Below are 18,790 nucleotides of genomic sequence, written 5' to 3'. Positions count from 1 at the left end.
CACCGGTGGCCAAACTCCATACGGTTCGGGTTGTGCTCTCTCTCGCGGTCAATCTCTCGTGGGACTTATGGCAAATGGATGTCAAAAATGTGTTTCTTCAAGGCGAGTTAGACGAGGAAGTTTACATGATGCCTCCTCCGGGCCTTGAAGACTTGGTTGCTCCCGGGAAAGTCTTGAGGCTTTGCAAGGCTATCTATGGCCTCAAACAGTCTCCGTGTGCCTGGTATCATAAAATGAGCTCCACCCTTAAGACTCAAGGTTTTCGAAGATCGGAGGCTGATCACTCTCTTTTTACACTTAAAACCTCTCTTGGCCTTGTGGTGATGCTCATCTATGTTGACGACATCATTGTGACTGGAGATGATAAGGCTGGTATCCATGACACCAAACAGTCTCTCAAGTCTGCTTTTGACATTAAGGACCTTGGAGAACTCAAATACTTTCTCGGGATTGAAATCTGTCGCTCTCCGGAGTGGCTCATTCTTTCCCAACGAAAGTATACGTTGGATTTGTTGGCGGAAACCGGCAAGCTTGGCGTGTCTCCGGCTCCTACACCACTTGATGAAGACTACCAGCTCAAGCAAAAGGGGGAGAGCATTCGGGCAAAAGAAGGCAAACCAAGAGAACCTATGGACGAGCCGTTCCCGGATGTCACGCGTTATCGCCGGCTTGTAGGTAAGTTAATATACCTTACCATCACGCGACCTGACATATGTTATGTTGTGAATCAGGTCAGTCAACACATGAAGGCTCCAAGCAAGTATCAATGGAGCATGGTCGAAAGGATTCTAAGCTATCTCAAGGGCAGTCTGGGTCAAGGCATTTGGATGGGCAAGAACGATAACACTGAGATAGTGGGCTATTGTGATGCGGACTACAATGGAGATACGTTGGATAGGAGGTCAACCACTGAATATTGTACTTTCATTGGTGGAAATCTAGTGACATGGAAGTCAAAGAAGCAAAAGGTGGTATCTTGTTCAAGCGTCGAGGCCGAGTATCGAGCAATGAGGAAGTTAACAAACAAATTAACTTGGTAAAAGGGACTGCTCAAAGATCTTGGTATTGACTCAAAGCAACCGATCACTATGCATTGCGACAATGAGGCTGCAATTCACATAGCCACCAACTCCGTCTTCCATGAAAGAACCAAGCACATTGAAAGCGATTGCCACAAAGTTTGGGAGAAGATTGAAGAAGGAGTGGTATTACCGTGTCACACTCGGAGTCAAGATCAGTTGGCTGATATATTCACCAAGTCTGCAAGTCCTAAGGTTTGTGATTACATTCATAACAAACTTGGGCTTGTAGACATCACAAGACCTTGATCGACTTCTCTAATCCGTGGACAGCACACTCTTTTTCCCTTGGCTTAGTTTTGTCCCATGAGGTTTTCTAAGTCAAGGTTTTTAATGAGGTGCTGCTTCACGGGTTCCAAGCTTAGCCATTGCATTCGGCTAAGCTTGAGGGGGAGTATTGATCAAGGTTATGTTCGAGCTCGGCCGTACCGTACGGACGACCGTACCCTCTTGCAATAAGGCCGAGCCTCTTGAAGACATAAGAGCAAGGGAGGAGAGGAAGCTCGGTCCATCAAGCCCATTAAGTGTTCTAGAACACTCTAATCTAGCCGTTGGAGATCGGTGAGAAGAAGGAAGAGTCACGGGTGCACAAGTTAACTTAGGAGACGTCACTATCGCTTGGGAAACGTTCCTTCCTCTCTCTTAATGTCGACATCTTATGTTTCTATTCTTGTAAAGGGGTTGCCCTAATTTAATCCTCTATTTAAGGTTGTAGACATGTGTTGTAAGAGACTATTCTAGTGGAATCTTATCATCTTCTTCTCATTCTCTTTGTTCTATCGAAACTATCTCTCTCGATTCTACTATTTATTCTCATTTTACTTCCGCTAATTCTAACTGTTAGACAGCTTGACATCTCTCTTTTGCAGGACGCTTACAACTTATAAGCTCAGTGCTTCACAGTCTTACCAATTTTTGGATGTCTACGTTTCGATTACCGAAAGCGTGCATCAGAGAAATAAACAGTTTGTGCTCTGCCTTCCTATGGTCCAGACCGGAGTTGAATGGGAAGAAAACGAAAGTGTCGTGGGCTGATGTGTGCAAACCCAAGGAGGAAGGGGGGCTTGGTCTCCGATCCCTTGCAGAGGTGAATACAGTCAGCTGTCTGAAACTAATTTGGCGAATGTTATCCTCTAACTCGCTGTGGGTGCAATGGTTGAGACACTACCTACTCCATAAGGGTTCCTTATGGTCGTTTAGTGCTAGCTCCACTCTTGGCTCCTGGATGTGGAAGAAATTGCTTAAATACCGTCCTCTCTCTGCTGATTTTGTATTGTATGAAGTCAAGAATGGACAAAGTGTTTCTTTCTGGCATGACAAATGGTCGCCTTTAGGGCCTCTTTTTGCTCTAACAGGGGCGCGGGGATGTATAGACATGGGAATTGGTCTCCACGACACAGTTTCTCAGGTAGTCCTGACACATAGGAAACAGCGACACGGGTAGACCATCTCAACCAAATGGAAAATTTAATAGAGGAGATTCGATCAAAAGGGCTAAGGGATACGATTGACCTGGTACTTTGGAAAGGAAAAGGAGGTCGTTTTAAAGCTTCTTTTAACACGAAGGAGGTCTTGAAAGTAGTACGGTCTGCGCAGCCGTCAAAGGAGTGGTATCGTGGTATTTGGTTCACTCACGCCACGCCCAAATACTCTTTCTTGGCTTGGCTCGCCATACATAATCGTTTAACAACAGGGGATAGAATGTTCTCTTGGAGCGTAGGGGTAAACCCCACCTGTGTTTTATGTCAGACATCCTTGGAAACACGAGACCATATCTACTTCAGTTGTCCGTACTCACGTGAGGTATGGTCTGGCCTAACCTCCAAGCTCCTACGCTCTGTTTTCTCAGCGGAATGGGTTGTTATCGTTAACTTCTCACTGATACATCACTGGAACAAGAATGTTTATTCCTACTGCGATACTCTTTTCAACTGCTGGCTTATTCACTTTGGCGGGAACGCAATAACAGACGACATGGAGAAGGACCAATTCCAGCATCCCAATTAACCAGAAGGCTGGACAAGAATGTTCGGAACAGACTCAACTCCATTAGAGAACAAGGCGACTACTGTTATGAGCAGTGTATGGCGATTTGGTTTTGACACAAGATAAGCAGATCAGTTTTTGAACAAATGTTTTCTTTTATAAAGACCATATTATAGCAGCACTTGATGTAAAAACGTTACTTTTTTTTCGAAGAAATTTTATATTTTATTAGAAAAAAAAAAAAAAGATGAAGAAGACAAAAGAAGAAGAAGAAGATGCGCGCCTGTGAAGAGATGAGAGATGGAGATAGGCGTGAGGAGAGTCGAAGATCATTAAAGTCATAAAGAGAGGAGAAGAGAGAGAGAGAGACAATGGACATGAAACACATGGGCTTGACGACATTATGTAACTTGAATAACACACATAGTAACACATCAACTGGACCTATCAATTAACGAAAGTTTTGATCGCCTAATCTTTTTAGATATAACGATGAAATTATTTGAAAGGGATAATAAAAACGGTACGCCGTATGTCTTGGCTAAAGAAAAGACGACAGCACATCTGTCGTAATTAGTTTAATTACTTTTTTAACAGAAAAATTAATTTAACTTTAATCTAGAATAAAAATTTATAAATATTTATTTCAGAACGATACGGCAATAGCTGAGCCTGAGAACGTTCATGAATAGTCCATACCAAATTCCCAATGTGAAAACCCAATAATGGTAGTAAAGATAAAGACGTGTGGTTAAGAGAATTGCTTCTTCTTCCATCATGTATAGGCCACATGTAAGGCTGCATTCTACGCGTGGCTTGTTCGTGGAGAAGAGTGCAGCGCCCACAACAAAAACGTGAAAGAAACAAATTAACCAAAGGTTGCTAATTGCAATTGTATTCTATCCCTTGCAAGGTGTGGTACAATGTTAGTTGCACTAGAAAGAACCTGACACACACAAAATAAAAATAAAAAATTGCATCCCTTTAAGATTATTGTAATATGATGAGTTTCAATTCTCATTGCAAACTATAAGTCATTTCCTTATAATCATTTGAACTAGAACCGGAATAGAAACCAAATCGAACCAAGATTTTTGTTGTAAAAGATATTTACCCTCGTCGGCCCAATGGAAAAACCCAAATCCAAAACTGGACTATCCCACCCACGGCTGGCTCTTTCATCTCCTCACACAACAACTTAACCCTCAGTAGCCCACGTGTGTACTCTCTCAACCATTCCCTTATCTTCAAAATTGTATTTACTTCAGAAAATAAACCGAACCGTATCAAATTAAAATAAGGGAAGACCACACTTTTGTCTGAACGAACACACAAAATAAAAAATCTTTACTTTAACATCTCTCTCTTCTTCTTCAATTTCTTCACGGTTCTTGCTTTTGCGTTATCCCCAAAATTGGCAACCAAACCTCTCTCTCTCTCTCTTGAAACCCACAATGAGTCCGATCGTCCTAACCCAGTTAGCCACAGGTATCAGCGTTTTAGCCGGTGCGGTATTTATCAAATCGGTCATGGACCAAAAACCTATGGCTGGTGGTGGTCAGTTCCCTCGTTGTCCGACTTGTAACGGTACAGGACGAGTCGCTTGTTTCTGTTCTCGATGGTCGGATGGTGACGTTGGATGTCGTAGGTGTTCTGGTTCGGGTCGTGCGGCTTGTAGCAATTGTGGTGGTTCTGGAACAGGCAGACCTTTACCCGCTCAGCTTACGGTTCAGCCACCACCGAACCGTCCTTATTGATTCTCAAACAAAAATTTGTATAATTTGTAAACGATTCTTCTCTCTTGAATTCGATTACTCCTCTGTCTTGTAAGTTGATTATATATACACATAGATGAGAACAGATTCATAGCTTTTATGATTGCTTCTTTTTGTGTGTGTTGGGTTGTTACTGTTCATAGTCAAATTGTCACCTATGGTGGCTTAAATCTTTTAGATTCCAAAGATTCATAAAGTTAGCTTCATTTTGTGTAATAGTTTAGGGTATTGTTATGGATGATGATTCAGTAACATGGACTTTGTTTGATGTGTTGGGTTCATCTCTAGTTACTGAATCTGTTCCTCAAATTGTTGCAAAATGGTAAGAGAGTACATTATACAAGAACCTCAAAAAGTTGTAAGAGGGTGGTGATGTGAATCATGTGATGGTTCTTGTGGCCAGTCTGGTCTGTTTTGGTTCTGATTTTAAATTTGGCTCTTGGTTCTGTTTCTATAAAGCTGCAAAGATAAAAAGAGAAAACGGATTATATATGGCTGTTGTTACGGTTACAAACTGAATCAAAAAGGCATTGTTGAAACAGCTTCAGTTAGTTCGTTTTACAATTTGATTATTCGGAAAAGTGAAAACGATATAGTTTCTGTATAATGTCATCTATAAACAGAAACAGAGGAATACAATGAGACAAGAGTTAACTAAACAGCTACGATTGCAGTAGACGGTGTCATTCAAGATTAGGCTTCCTACAGCCACATAGAAGTATAATATCAAATCATTAACCGCACTTATCTCTAAAGCTCATTTGTTATTTGAGGGTGATTTGAGTTTGATATGCCACTCCTTAAATCCCTTCAGGTCGTTTAAGGATGTAGGCCGACTTTTGAAAATGGTAAGAATCTGGCATAGGTGTGCCGTGTTCAGTTTGGATAGCTAGGAGATTGTACATACTTGTAGCTTTCGAGCATTACTGTTATAATAAACACTATTACTACGTAAGTAGAATCTGGATTATTTGTCAATTGTTATTTGCAGATTGACTACCTCCAGAGTCCAGCCGATGGCCACTGGCCAGTGGCTAAGGTAAAAAATCGGTTAAACAATTTCAACTTAATGAATGAGAGATTGATTACTCGAGAAAAGTAATAATGCGACCCAAGGAAAACTGTACAATTTAGCGACAAAAGACAAAAGTTAAGAAAACCTCTTTCGAAAACATTTTCTAATATCGTTTTTGACTTTATGTTATTGCTAGAACCGAAATAACCAAACCGAGATTGTGAATTTTACTTTGGTTAATCCAGAATTACGGTTTGGTTTGATTCTCGGTTAACCAAAATATTTGTTATTTTTAATATCCAGATTATATCATAATTTCATCGGTTTTACCAAAATTTAAACCAGTTTTTTTTTTCATCAATAAAATTATCTAAATTTAACCTAAAACCTAAAATTATCGGGAACACCGAATTTTTTTTTTTAAAGGTCGATTAATTTCGGTTTTAAATTCTAAACTGAAATTAACTGAGAGTCAAATTTTATTTCGGTTAGTTTGACAATATTTTCAAAATAAAAATTAACCAAAACTGAATGGAACCGAAGAACCAAAGTCCCGGTTATCAATCAAAACCGTGCACGTTTCTCTTAGCTCTCGCATTTTCACTTACCCGCGGTGACAGAGCGCGTAAAACCAAAAAGAAAACCCTAAAAATGTAAAATACACTCCACTTTACGAGAGATCTCACCACAAAACCAAAAATCAAAATCAATGGCGGAAGACCAAGAAACACCAATTCGACCGGAGTTTCCAATCGGAAGAGTGAAAAAGATTATGAAACTCGACAAAGACATCAACAAAATCAACTCAGAAGCTCTTCACCTAATCACCTACTCAACTGAGCTCTTCCTTCACTTCCTCGCCGAGAAATCAGCGGTCGTAGCGGTGGAGAAGAAGCGTAAGACTGTTAGTCTCGATCATTTGAGAACCGCCGTGAAAAGACACCAACCTACTTCCGATTTCTTACTCGATTCGCTTCCCTTACCGTCTCAGCCTGTACGACATACCAAAACTGCTTCCGACAAGATAGCTCCGCCAACGCCGCCTGTTGGGACTCGCCGTATTGATGATTTTTTCAGTAAAGGGAAGGCCAAGGTTGCTGATTCAGCATAGAAAATTATCATTTTGTAAGATTTTGTTTCTTCCCAATTGAAAAATTTACTCTTTCGCTCAAAATCAATCTTATCTTTGTTAAATTCTAGTGTGAGAATGTGACTTATTGTATCATGAGCAACTCTTAGAGGAATTGGAATTACAAAAAAAAAAAAAAAAAAAAAAAAAAAACTGATTCTTGTCCTGTGATAGTTAAAATCTATGATGCATTGCTCTAGCTTTGGTGTGTAGAGGGAAAGCGAGAAAGATTTGGGTTGTGTATTGTTCTTCTAGCTACTCTAATATGAATATACTACTTGAGTGTTCAGTGTTCTGCAATAGAATGTTCTTTCCGCGGTTTCTTGGATTTCGTTCTCTATCGTTTAGTCTTATGTTGTATGTTCTTGAATATGAGCCAATAAAACAGGCATGTTCAGTGTTATGTTGTATCGTTTAGTCTTAAGTTGTATGTTCTTGAATATCAACTTTCTCTAGTCTTACATTCTGATGAGCTTACCAGAATAGAAGTGGACCAGTCTGATGGGTAAAGCCAGAAACTTTAACAGAACAATTAGATATATCTCAAGATCATTATCCATGGTCGCATTTGTCGATAATTCCTCTGATGTTCATTTTTACTGCCTGTTTTATGTCCAAAAACGGTTTGCTCTCTTTCAGACTTCATGTGTATAAAAGCACTGACCATCCTCTATTGATCATTAATCATGTAGAAGACGAGAAACTAGAGCATAAAGATGCAAGGAGCTTCTTATATTCATCAACTCTCAGGGGAACCTATCTTTTGCTCTGATGCTGTATAAGCTGAAAAGCTTTACTGGGTCTGAACTTGGTGGTTCTTTTGTTGTGTTTTAGTTTAAATACAACTAGACAAGGGTGAAATCTGATAAATTAGGTAAAGACATCACAGTTTTGGCTTTGGCAACATAGACAATGTAGTGTATGAGGGAACCAATATAAACTTGTGTGGATGTGGGATCTAGAAAGGTGATTGTACGAAACTAAGCTGAATGAGTACTTCTTTGTTGATATATTTTATGTTAATGTATGTATAGTAAAGTCGTTACATCGAATTCTGAAAAGTAATCAAATCCACTGACTCTACTAAAAACATCCTCTTTTTATACTTTGAACTTGAACGGTTATAGTTAAACTTCTTTTAAACCTTTTGGAATTAATTACTACTTCATTACTCGTTCCCCCTTCGGCTTCCATTCCCAAAAACTTTAATTATGCCTTTAACCACTACTTCTCTAAACTCTTCCTCTTCCTCCACTTTTATATAAACCCCAAGTTCTTTCAAGAGAGATTGATTGCCTGATTCTCTTTCAAGGTAAAAGTCTTTTAGTAGCAGTTTCTTCTGTTTTTGTTAGTCTATATTCTTCCGTGGTTTCATTGTGAAATGAATCCTTTTTGTTCAAGTGTTACCTTTTTTTTACTTATGCAAATATTGTCTCAAACATGGCTGTGTACTAACGTGACTTTTTTTTTTTCATTGTATCAATGCAGATTTTGTATTAAGACATGTCAGATACTTTGGAGAATCCGGTGATTAACTTGAAGCTACTCATAGATGAAGATAAAAGCAAGGTTGTATTCGTTGAGGCGGGTAAAGATTTTGTCGATATACTCTTTAGTTTTTTGACATTGCCAATGGGAACGATTGTTAGATTGATAGAGATGAATCAGCAGTTACAGTCACCAGGAATAGGCTGTTTCAACAATATCTATGCAAGTGTTGTGAGTATGTCCATTAAGCATTTCAGGACAGAAGCTTGTAAACAAATGCTTTTGTATCCTGGAAGTTTGAATCATGAGAAATGTCAAAATCTTAAGATGAGAATAGATGATTCTGAGCCTACAAAGTGTTTCATGTGCCCTATGTTTGTACGAAGCGGGCAATGTAGTAAAAGGTATAGCAATTTTAATAACTCGAGATGTAGCTGTGGGAATTTGATGGATGAAGTGTTACAGTTTCAAGGAGAAGGAGGTGGAGCTAGTGTAGGAAATGGTGTTGATCATGCTTCATTCATAATCACTGATGATTTGAAAGTGGAAGTTACCTCTGTTGGGTTAACACTTGCTGTTCTTAAAGATCTTGGCTACACAGATTGCAATAAGTTGGTTGAGAGGATTCAAGACGTCAATATCAAAGAGGTAATCCTTTTACTCTACTAGACTTTTTACCTTTCATGTTCTTATGCTAGTTCCTCTTAATTTCATAGGTAGCTACTTTGCTGGAGTGTTTATTCACATCGGATACGCCACTGACCGATACATTTCTGAAAAAGAAAAGCTCATATGGTATGAAGAGGATTCATAAAATGCTGACCCCTGGCATCCATGAAGATAGAGAGGAATCAAAAGCTGACCAAATGGTTACATTAAATGCTCATGTTAGGAAGAAGGAAGGGAACATTCTGTTTGTTGAATGTGGCGAAGACTTTGTTGATCTTCTCTTCACCTTTCTTGCTATACCTCTCGAATCTGTATGGGGAATAGTCAGCAATGGAACCATCCTTGGATGCATTGGAAACTTGTGCAGAAGCTTTAAGGAGTTGAGTGTTGTTGATTCAGGAAGAGAAGCTAAAAGTGTACTTCCTCATTACTACAAGTGTCAGAAGCAGCTGCTCGATGTTGTCACTACACATAAGCCACCAACTTACTACAGTTATGTTTCCTTCTCTGTGGATCATTTTCGAGAGTACAGTTTGTCTGAAAACTCTGATAAGCCAGTTGTTTACGAGTGGGATAAACTCGTGCCCGTGATCTCGCTCGATCCAAAATGTGAAGGTGATAGTAACACTACTGATGAGTCAACAACACCTAGTGGTGGATTTATGAAGAGAGGGACAAAGTTTATGGTAACTGATGATTTGATCATCACACCTTCGAATTCAACCTCAACCATTGGATTGCTAAAAGAAAAACAGATCAGATTAGACGCTGTTGAGGTTCAAGTTATCATCATTAAGAGAGAAGAGGTAAATGCATGATAATATTCTTCTTTGGTTTCGACATATACCATTGCCGATTAACATTCTGATGCATGCTGCAGGCCATTAGGTTATTAGAAGCTTCATTAGTGACATTCTCTGCCTTGAGCACTAGTCTTCTAGCCGTGGAATCAGCTTCAACAAGTGTACCTCAAAGCTGACTTTTCAAGAAGCCAAAGATTGAGACTTGAAGAGCTATCTTCAACCCACACCTGAGTTGTTGCTAAATTTGATTGCTAGTGAATATTTTGATAGCTCAGTTTTTCATTAGTTTCTTGGACATCTACTTTGTTCAATCTTTGTTTTTAGCTACTTCTCATTTGCTTTTTATTCGTGAGACATTGAACTTTAGGATAAGCAAGTTTAAATTAATCTTATAAACCGATTTCTTTCTGTGGCCATAAGTATCCTTCATACATATAACCAAGAAAACGTAGAAAATGTTTTCATCAAACATAGGAGAGACAAAAAGGAGAAGAGTCATTGTAATCCATCTTCCTTCCATATTTCTCTAAGGAGCTGATATCTTACAGTCTTTCTGCGTTCATATCCTTTCGGCATCCACTCTGACGAATTGGTTGTTCCAGGAGCAGATAATATAGAGTTAATAGACGTATCTAAGTCATCAAGCTCATCGTCACTTGTGTATTGTTTCTTGAATACTGATGATCCGGATTCAGATAAAGACGGATTGTTCAGCTCTCCTATGAAGCGTTTTATGGAATCTGTAGACGGCATTAAGTAGACAGTGGGGGATGCAGCGCAAGGAAAGATTGTGATGCATCCATTGTCTTCTTCTGTTGAAGCCTGAGTTCAAGACAAAAGGGTCAAGAACACACACACACTGATTATTATGGCCAAAATGTGAAGAAGGTTTACTAATACTAACCTCGGAATTCAGAACATCGAATAGTCTTCTTGGAATTCTGTGCGGGTTAAACTCATCTGGGACAAAGTTTCGAAGAACTCTCTTTATAATTGGTGGACCAAGTGTTGGACAAACCTTCAGAGAAGAACAAGAGGAAGTAAAGACAAGCTCTTTTGGAACAAGAAGAATGAGTTACTCTTTAAGGCCAAATTACCTCTTTTCTTGTGGATTTGTCTGCAAGCATTTTGAATGGCAGCATCATTAAATCGCCTAAGGAGTTGAGTAAATGGAACAGTCTGAAATTTTCACTTTCTGGCTTCTCATTATTATTGCTATCGTCATCTTTGTTCCTACCAGATTTGTCCTCCCTTGGTTCAAATTGATCCTCAAGCCATCTGGACCAAGTTCCAATCTGCAAACGCAATGATACTACTATTACATACCAAAAGGAATACATTTGATGGTTGACAACACTCTGTTCATGCGAGCTTAAGTACCGCGTTTTTTAGCTGTGCGCCTGCTCCAAAACTTGCTTTTCCTGCTGGAATTGGAAGAACATTTATGTCACTGATTGGATCAGAGACAGGATCTGTTGGCATTTCAGCCGCTGACTCACGGAGTATCGCATTGAACATTGCTACATCAAGTCTACTAATTAACTGTTCCATCACCTGAATGAAAAAAAATCTTGAGTAGGTATAACAAGATATATCACCATGGAGTTCTGATTACGGCTTTGATAAGAGTCTTTCAGGAAAAGTTAACTATCTCTTACCAGTTTAGCAAGCATAGGTAGACAACCACACTCTTGTCTTGAACCTCTTAGTGGACAAAGTCTTTCACAGGCAGCTCTAAAGGCATTCTTCCATAGCTCTATAGCATAGAGTCCCTGGTTCCTATGACCTAACCGTCTTTTTCCCGAAACTTTCCTCGAGATAGATCCTTTAACCGCTGCAGATTGCATATGCGGTGTCATACTCTGCAATGAGATTCATTTCGCATGGACGGGTTAGATTAAAACTCTTTAACAACCACATTTGTAAATTTGTTCTTTTGATTACCTGCCACCAAACTGATTTAACAACTCTGGAAAATATCCAAGACTCGAACTTCTCCAAAGCCGCTAGAAATGCTCGAGGATCTTCCCATTCATCTGAACTGGATTTTTCAGGGACAATCTTCATTTTATCCATACCACGGCTTAACATTGCTCTAAGCACAATCGAGTTTGATAGCCAAAATGTTAACCTGTGTATATATTTATAGAAACAAACAACATTAGAAGAACCGTACTGAACAAACACAAATGCCCATCCGAACTATATATGTTGGTATGGTTTAATAATACCTTGGAACATCATTTCCACATGCTTTAGAAACCAATATCATTCCAGAAACCGCGGCTCTAGCTGCACTGGCTCTCTTAGAATGATCTGAGCCATTTCCTTTACAAGCATGAAGATAAAACCTAGCGAGACGACGAGCTGGAGCATGAACCTTACTCATAGAGCTACTGTGCTCAGCGACCACAGAGTAAACAGCTGCTTCAACAGCTACAGATTCCTTCAGCTCATCTTCAAGCGTCTCTGTTCTAGGCTCCTGCGAAGATAAACCTACCTTGTTGCTCACTCCAATCGCCTTTTTGTGACTATCATCTTTGGCTCCGTCAAAATGCAACTGAATAGACTTAAGCTGTTTAAGTCTTGGGATACCTTCCATTCCTAGAGTCTTTCTTCCTAAGGCAAGAGTGTTTGTCCGAAGTTTCATCTGTTTTCTCGCTGCATCGGGAGGTAACGTTAAAGGACCAGATTTGATCTCAGAGAACTGTTTCTTGAGCTGAAAGGCATTTGTATCATCCTTTTGTTTTTGATCAATCTCAACGACCACTTGATTGCTCTGTCTCTTTCTCTCTTCTTCTCTCAGTAGATTCTCAATCTCGGAGACGAGTGCTGCTTCATTGTTGCTGTGCTTTAGCGTTACATGTTTCCAACCTTTCTTCTCATCTCCGTTCATTACCGCCTCTGTATTTTGCTTTTGAATCAACCGGTTCAAAATATGTAAGTCTTTACTTCTTAAGAATACACCAATTATGAAACTCAATTTTGTAGTTATCTTACTTTTCTTCATTTTTTACATTGTATCATATTATCTTTTTAAACCACAAGCCAACAACATAGACGTGCGTACCTCAGATCCAATTCGAATAATCAAAACAGTAATAAATGAAATGTGTTACGTCAAACGTCACTAATATGAAAATGCGTACCGTGGAATTAGCATCACACATAGCTGAGAAAGAAACTCGCCGTGTTGAAGAAGACACTGATGAAGCATCATCATCGTCGTCTGTCAACGACGCCAAACTAAACTCACTACCTTCTCCAGATCTTCTCGAGAAGCTCATCTTCGGCTGCGACGAACAGCTACTCCGATTTCCTTCATCGTAATCCTCCTCTCCAGCCGGCTCAACGGTTAGGTAAATCTCGGAGCTAGCATCATTCCTCGAGCTTTTCTTGAAAGTAAACGGAGCTCCCACGGGGACTGAGTTGGTCAACACGCCGAAATCAGCGAGGTTGACCGAGGCCGTGCCAAGAAGCTTGTTCTTGACACCCTTGTCTTTCTTTTTCGCGTCGTAGACTTGAAGTTCAAGAAGATTCTTGTGGAACTTGTTGTCGGCTCCAACTTTGGGTTCTAACGTTAATGTTAGCCTAAAGGACTCGTTGAACATGATCGTGTCTTTGCCCACGACCGCGATGAAAGAGCCTGAGTTGTTTTCGCCGTTTTCCCATTTGAGAAGGACGCATTGTGCAGGGACTTGGCTTGTTGGCCATGGTTTTAGCTCCTTGATTGAGACTACATACTCAACGAACACTCCATTGTCTTTACGACTCTTTGTTCGAAGACCCAACACCATTCTTTTTTGTTTTGTGTGGAAAAAAAACTGATTGTTGAATGTGAATTATTAGAGGGTTTTGATTTGGTTATAATGGAGTTCATGTTTTGGAGGGGTAATAAACAAAACCACCGGCCTAAGACGGACGTGGGTTGCACCATTGTCTTTTTTTCTTATTATACAAGGAGCATATTAATGCTCTCATATACCCTAGGGTATTTTTATATTTCACAGGAACTAGCTTTATAACGGATTTTAAAATTAGCTTGAATAAATTACTAGTAATACTATTTTTTGTGTGATTTTGAATCAAAGTTATTGTTTTGGGTTACCAGTAATGGAGGATCAAAACTTCCACGGAAATAGTTTTATTCTACAGTATGTGGCAAACTCTCTCAGGTATTATGGTAGAAAATGAAAAGTTAGTTTTTACTTTTCTAGGCATGTTGGCGCCGCATAAGTGTAGTCCTAGATGTGGAACTTATGAAGAAAGAAACCATTAACCAACCATACTTTGTGCAGTTGCTGGCCAACTCTTTCCAATGTTAGGGGTTGGTCACTTGGTCTTACAGTTATAAGATGGTTTGGTCAGACCTCAAGTCCCAAAACTCCCAAATGATACTTCAATAGACGATCAATATCACACTAAATGTACATTCAAATTAAAAGATCACCAACAGCAAGTGAACGAACCACACTGTTCAGTGGTTACCCAATATTGCAATCATACCACCACCACCTCAGTCACAAAAAGCGAACCCAAACACATTACCAAGCCCTCAAAGATGTAAAAGTGGTGCAGACTACAAGGATGATACTTGATATATCCACAGTCAAATTACAAACTACAACAAAATGATGGGAGGGGAAAGGCCACTATAGAAGTTAGAACTTCCCTTTTAAGCCAACCAAAGCGTCAGGACAACAAAAAGGTAAATGAAAACTAGTTCCTTTGCTCTGTCGAACACAGACTACTCTCATTACCACAATTTCTAACAACCAATATACTACTCAATCATATTTCTTAAAGATGTTTCCAATATTTGTTTTTCTATATAAACTGAAAGTCAAAGAAAAATAAATCAACCAATCTTGATTACAGTAACTCTAAATTTGGTGTATCATCATCCATTCATCTTTAGAATTTACAACAGCTGTAAAATCAATGTTCATGGGCTTGTGCGATGTAGTTTACAAACAAGAAAAACCCAAATGCTAGTTACACTCTTTTCCCTATTGTCATCAAGTCCCAACATAAATATTCATTACATAAGTAAACACGGGCGCTGCACAGAACATCGGTGATTCCGCTGATAACTTAATTAAGTTAGTTGTTGGTTGGTTACCTGATTAGATTTTCCAATCAGTTTCAAGATGGCTGCATTCAAGTGATTCCTCGACTTTATCCAATGCTCTCCTCCGGTGTAGAAGCAAAGCATCACTCTGACTCATCTCCTCATCTTTCTTTCTCCGTGGTAACTTTCTTGAGAAGATCTTCCATTTCGATTCAAACGAGGCAGCTAAAGTATTAAACAAGGAAAACTCTCATCATCCATAAGACCATAACCATACATACATGCATTCACAATCACAACGCAATGTCCAATTCAAACAGATGAATAAAGATGGTACCTTGGCTTAAACAAGTGAATCCAGTGATGATACAAGCACAAAGCCATGGTCTTCCAGCACTTGAAGCTTTTGCACCACCTCTGATTTCACCATTGTGCTGCTTTAACCTGCAACCAACAAAAACCACTTTGCTTTCATATTGCTTGAAACCTATGAATCCAAAGCTCATTTTTTTCTAAGCAGAACCCAAATGGGTAATCAACAAGCACTTTGCTTTATAGATTCCTTGAAAACTATGAATCTAAAGCTCGCGCCTTCAGAAACAGAACCTTAATAAGTAATCAACAAGTACTTAGCTTTTCAGTTTTCTTGAAATCTATGAACCAAAAGGCAAAAGCTCAAGCCTTTCGAATAAGAACCTAAATAATAATCAACAAGCATTTTGCTGTTTAGATTCCCTGAACTCTATGAACTGAAAGCTGAAGTCTTTCGATGCAAAACCTAAATGGGTAATCAACAGGCACTTTGATTTTAAATTCCTTGACATCTATGAATCGAAAGCTCAAGCCTTTCGAAGCAGAACCTAAAATGGTGATATACCAAAATCAAGTCATCTCAAATTCAAAAGAGTGTGAAGGGAGAAGGGAAAGATGACGAACCGGCGAGCAAAATCTGTGGTGATGCCAACATATGTTTTGATGGGTTCGTTTGTGGAGAGAATGAGATAAACGGACCAGGATTTGGGATTGGGGATTTTTAAATTCTCTTGCGATTGTTGCGAAGATGATGGTGAAATCGAGACTTCGGTTTGTGGATTTTTCAAAATTTTGAGGACCGGAGCTTTGGGGTTGGTATCGCGGAGCTTCACGGACGGAAACGTCCTAGATAGCAACCTCGTCATCTCACTTCTCTCGTATCTTCTTCATCGAATTCTCATAATGGAACCAAAAGAGTTAGCAAAATTAAAACCGTCACCTTTCTTTTTTCTTTTTTTTTTTTTTTCTAGCAGAATACAAGAATGGACAGAAAATTGTTCACATAGGTAACTGGAAGCGACTCCACTCTAGCTCTACGCACCACTTTGTCTGCTCTACCATTTTATGATCTGGGAATCTGAACAACAGAGAATAAAAGAAATTCATCCTTATCTTCTTCAATAACGTCCAGATATGTCTTGAAAGCAGGCCACTCGAAAGACGAAGACACCATCTTCACCAAATTAGAACAGTCTGTGAGAAAAACTACATTCTCATTGTCCACACTAATCATACACCGCATTGCCCAGATAAGGGTTTCCACTTCTGCATGGAGGGGTGACAAACTACGACGGGAATTAGATGCACCCATAGCGGGAGATTCTCCCTCAGGAAAAATGCAATACCATCCCCTACCTATAAACTGGTCAGTCACCTTCCAAGATCCATCTACAAAGCATCGGTGACTAGAGTCATAACCGTGAACCGGGTCACAAGTTTGAGCCATAGACCTGGATAGAGGTCGGGAGCCACTTTGAGGGAAGGATCCTAGGGGTTCTTCTTGAGCAGAAGACCAAAGCTTTGATTCCTCTTCCGCTGAACAATTTATCATTTTGGGCCTTCCAAATATACCATAGAATCTACGGAAATACTTCTAACGAAGGAGTGTCCTGAAATCTCCAAAAGAAAGAGTCCATATTATCATAGACTGAGTTCGAGGGGAAGCAACCCGAGGATGTCGGGAATTGGGACAATCCCCAGACCTGCCTAGCCGGAGGACATAAGAAGAGAGCATGGTTGACCGTCACCTTTCCTATAAACATTTACTAACAACCCCTTCATCTTTTTCTGAGTTTTACTAACAACCCCTCCATCTTTTTCTAACTTTTCAAACCATCATCTTTTTTCTACTCTTTTTTTTTTGTGGGGTTTTAAACCCTAATATTATAAGAGAAATTTGACTGTATAACCAACAAAAAATCTTTAATTCATTTGATAACTATTCTAACCATAAAACTGTTATATACTCTATATTTTCTATATTAATCACAAAATTACCCCTACCATCACCACCATTTATCACCATCTCCTACCACCACCAACCACCATCCACCACCACCTCCGACCATCATTCACTATCTCCGGCCACCGCGCACCACCACCTCCGGCCACCGCACACCACCAACTCCGGCCACCACCTCCGGTCACCGGCCGGCCACCTACCTCCACCACCTTTAGCCACCTCCGACCACCTTCCTCCACCACCTCCAGCCACCTACCTCCGGTCGCCGGCCGGCCACCTACCTCTGGTCACCGTCCTCCAGTCACCGGCCGGCCACCTACCTCCACCACCTCTAGCCACCTTCCTCCACCACCTCTGGCCACCTTCCTCCACCACCATCAAAACCCCACTTGGTAATTATTTCTACCCCTTATGTTATTTACTTAATTTTTTGAATTATTATGCTATATTCTTAATTATATATCATAATTTGGTTAGTAGGCAAATTGGCCCATATTATAAACCAAGTCTTATTCAAACCGAAATACTTTTTTTTTTGTTCAACTGATTTCTATTGATTTTGAGAAACTGATACACTTGTTACATGGGTTTACAACTTAGCCTTTCCAAAAAACAAACCTGATATCCACCCATAATTAGCCTAACCCTATCCTAGCCACACACCAGTTGCGAGAACTTGGCCTATACAAAAAATGGTTAACACTAACACCATTTGGGCAATAAAGCAAACATAAAAAAACTATGTAGAGGATCGAACCCTCTCATCCTCAAACACTGCTTGTAGCCAAGTTGGGTAACTGGACGTCACATAGGATTGTAAACAACAATCACTTGTAACACTGTGAGCAATAAGAGAAGCTCCTCTATTAGCTTTTGAATTCTCTACTACCATCGTCCACTGACAAAAAAATCTTAGTAACCTTAACAGTTCCCCTGATTCATACGCAAAAGAGGGCCACGCTTTTGGCCACAAAACACATCAAACTAGTGAAGCATCTTCCAACGCTAAAATAACCTTCACACATCTATGACTAACTAAACTTTCAACAGCCCATCGTGTAGCTAGAAAGCTTGCCTGGTCTTTGTTTGGCACATTAGTAAAAGCCCTACGGCTGTGCAGAATCACCATACCTTTGTCATCCCTCAACACCCAAGACGCCCCTGCGAGTTTGTTTCTTTTTGACCAAGACATACCAACATTACATTTATACCAAGAAGTCAGTGGAACCTCCCACCTTGTATTGTATTATAATATATGCGGTCTCAGATTACTCGTTTTTGGCTCCCTTGTTTCTCTGACCAGTTCTTCCTCTCTCCTCTCTTCTCCATTGGAAACCATTTTTTGAGCCACAAACCATTCATCCACATCATTGATAAGCGAAATTTCACTCAGGGTATCAATTCCCTATGCAGTTGTAGTACAAAGAGTTATCAATCCAAATGGTTGTTTATGCTAGCAGGTAGGATGCAATCAGAACAATGCAAGTCAAGCCAAGCAAA

General features: G+C 39.8%; 5 protein-coding genes across 5 annotated transcripts; 3 read left to right on the top strand and 2 right to left on the bottom strand.

Moving 5' to 3' along the window:
• The first annotated feature begins 4,383 nt into the window (after window positions 1-4,383).
• LOC104771468 (uncharacterized) lies at window positions 4,384-5,012 on the top strand. Its single transcript, XM_010495998.3, has one exon. The coding sequence runs from the start codon at window positions 4,520-4,522 to the stop codon at window positions 4,820-4,822; it is 303 nt and encodes a 100-aa protein (XP_010494300.1). The 5' UTR covers window positions 4,384-4,519; the 3' UTR covers window positions 4,823-5,012.
• A 1,552-nt stretch (window positions 5,013-6,564) lies between these two features.
• LOC104771466 (NCT transcriptional regulatory complex subunit A) lies at window positions 6,565-8,045 on the top strand. Its single transcript, XM_010495994.3, has 2 exons — window positions 6,565-6,980; window positions 7,677-8,045. The coding sequence occupies exon 1, from the start codon at window positions 6,565-6,567 to the stop codon at window positions 6,964-6,966; it is 402 nt and encodes a 133-aa protein (XP_010494296.1). The 3' UTR covers window positions 6,967-6,980; window positions 7,677-8,045.
• A 427-nt stretch (window positions 8,046-8,472) lies between these two features.
• LOC104771467 (uncharacterized) lies at window positions 8,473-10,360 on the top strand. Its single transcript, XM_010495996.2, has 3 exons — window positions 8,473-9,120; window positions 9,189-9,947; window positions 10,022-10,360. The coding sequence occupies exons 1-3, from the start codon at window positions 8,488-8,490 to the stop codon at window positions 10,118-10,120; spliced, it is 1,491 nt and encodes a 496-aa protein (XP_010494298.1). The 5' UTR covers window positions 8,473-8,487; the 3' UTR covers window positions 10,121-10,360.
• On the bottom strand, window positions 10,307-13,797 carry LOC104771465 (uncharacterized). Its single transcript, XM_010495992.2, has 8 exons — window positions 13,094-13,797; window positions 12,176-12,858; window positions 11,889-12,075; window positions 11,603-11,806; window positions 11,325-11,498; window positions 11,042-11,239; window positions 10,849-10,962; window positions 10,307-10,766 (listed from the first exon to the last, which is right to left on the bottom strand). Exons 1-8 carry the CDS (start codon window positions 13,739-13,741, stop codon window positions 10,440-10,442), a joined length of 2,535 nt encoding a protein of 844 aa, XP_010494294.2. The 5' UTR covers window positions 13,742-13,797; the 3' UTR covers window positions 10,307-10,439.
• Window positions 13,798-14,798: 1,001 nt separating this feature from the next.
• LOC104771464 (structure-specific endonuclease subunit slx1) lies at window positions 14,799-16,362 on the bottom strand. Its single transcript, XM_010495991.3, has 3 exons — window positions 15,952-16,362; window positions 15,353-15,459; window positions 14,799-15,240 (listed from the first exon to the last, which is right to left on the bottom strand). Exons 1-3 carry the CDS (start codon window positions 16,191-16,193, stop codon window positions 15,071-15,073), a joined length of 519 nt encoding a protein of 172 aa, XP_010494293.1. The 5' UTR covers window positions 16,194-16,362; the 3' UTR covers window positions 14,799-15,070.
• Window positions 16,363-18,790: the final 2,428 nt, after the last annotated feature.

The sequence above is a fragment of the Camelina sativa genome, chromosome 20 (assembly GCF_030686135.1).
Source record: "Camelina sativa cultivar CO46 ecotype springtype chromosome 20, ASM3068613v1".
In the NCBI taxonomy this organism is placed as follows: domain Eukaryota; kingdom Viridiplantae; phylum Streptophyta; class Magnoliopsida; order Brassicales; family Brassicaceae; genus Camelina; species Camelina sativa.
The sequence above is the reverse complement of the archived record's forward strand: the minus strand, read 5'-3'. Positions and strand labels throughout refer to the sequence as shown.